Source organism: Poecilia latipinna, unplaced genomic scaffold (assembly GCF_001443285.1).
Source record: "Poecilia latipinna isolate Pla-1442-1.1 unplaced genomic scaffold, P_latipinna-1.0 Scaffold4759, whole genome shotgun sequence".
NCBI lineage: Eukaryota > Metazoa > Chordata > Actinopteri > Cyprinodontiformes > Poeciliidae > Poecilia > Poecilia latipinna.
The window spans coordinates 36,139-37,743 of NW_015117375.1; the positions used below are offsets into that span (position 1 = coordinate 36,139).

At 36.1% G+C, this 1,605-nt stretch overlaps 1 protein-coding gene across 1 annotated transcript in view; it reads right to left on the minus strand.

The window, feature by feature from the left end:
- mesd (mesoderm development LRP chaperone) overlaps positions 1-1,182 on the minus strand; it is a gene marked incomplete at its 5' end in the record, with an annotated part of 16,938 nt that extends 15,756 nt beyond the window's left edge. Inside the window, one exon of the mRNA XM_015026336.1 lies at positions 924-1,182. Coding sequence (XP_014881822.1) covers positions 924-1,182 — 259 coding nt within the window. The remainder of the gene's footprint in view (positions 1-923) is intronic.
- Positions 1,183-1,605: the final 423 nt, after the last annotated feature.

Genomic DNA, 1,605 nt, shown 5'->3' on the forward strand with positions numbered 1-1,605 from the left:
AATTTTAAGTGGTATTGTAGTACTTAGTGACTGTTGAGTTGTTTTGTAATTTATCACCCAAACATCTCTGGAGTCACTTAAATAAGGCAAAACTAAAGAACAGTGCAGGATGTTAAGGTTAGGCTGTTCCTGTGTTTGTGAATAGAAAGGTGTTTGGTACTGAAACTATGATAGGCCCACTTCATAAACTGAAATAGTAAAACCCTGACTAATAATGTTCACTTTTCAATAGATGGACATACATTCTTGTTTCAAGAAAAATGGCCAACAGCCGCATAACGTTCAGATAAAAATAAGGATAATGCAATTTCTAAGTATGATTTTCAAGGTCACTAACATTAACCTGAACATCTACCTTGATAATCAGCTGGTTTTAGGTTTACTAATGACTGGAAATGCATAGTTTTGAGTAGATTTTATTTTATTTCCTGGGGGGGGAACATGACCCAGACCCCACCAAGACCGTGTCAGAACCAGCTTGTGTGTCATTAATGTTAGCAGATGTTGGCAGGTACGATGTAGTCTTGAAATTCAGTTTGAAACTGAAAATTATGTAAAGTAAAATGACCAGTTCTCTGATTTTACTTTTTTATAGGTATATGTTTGAGTAAAATTAACATTGTTCTTTTATTCTATGAACTACTGACAACATGTCTCCGAAATTCCAAGCAAAAATTTAGTGGTCTCAATTTTTTCTAGAACTGTATGTAGTTGCTAACAGATAAGTTTGACAAAACTATTTTATTTTGTATGTGAATGTATGCAAGTAAACAATGAAAATTTGAAAAATGTACCAACGAATATCTTCTCTTGGGTGTTAGCCCTGCTGTGGGGCTTAGCAACCCTAAAGGTCAGATCCAAGAATTGCCTCTGGTTGAGTCTACGTCAAATTCTCACAAGAACAGAATTTATTGTGTGATTACCTCTGAACATCATAGTTGGCATTGAAGAGGCTTCCCTGCCACAGGCCTGTGATCTCCTCAGTCTCCTTCTCACTGGGATTTCCAGACACAGTTGCAAAGACCATCAAAGTCCTGCCTTTCTTTGACATCTTAAGAAGGTCCTCTGGCTTGGAGGGATCCACCTTGGAGAAATCAACAGGTGGAGGAGACCGTCTGTGCTCAGGAAGGTCCCCTTCTTCAATATCGTCATCTTTCTGTATGACAGAGAGTCTATCTTTAACTCATGAATTAACCTAGTCGTCTGAATTATAAATTATTCTTTACTTTGCAATGTCCTCCTGTGCTGATTTAAATTAAGCTCCATCAAACAAGAGGTGACAATTTGTAGAGGCCAGTTGGCCCCACAGAGTACAAACCCTGGTGAAAAATAAATATACTAAGTATGCTAAATTTTAGTACACTTCAGAATACCTTAAGTCAGACTAATCCTGAATATACTTCAAGTTCACTTACGATTAGTTAACTTAAAGTGTGACATTTTGGAACAACTAATTTTGTGTCTAATGTATTTTAGTAGTGTTTAAGTTGTATTGAAGCACAATTTAAAGTGTACTAAGTGTACTTTCACATACTTTTTTTGAACACCTTAAGTTACACTTGGTGTACTTTAAGTACAGGTGCTGGTCATAAAATTAGAATATTG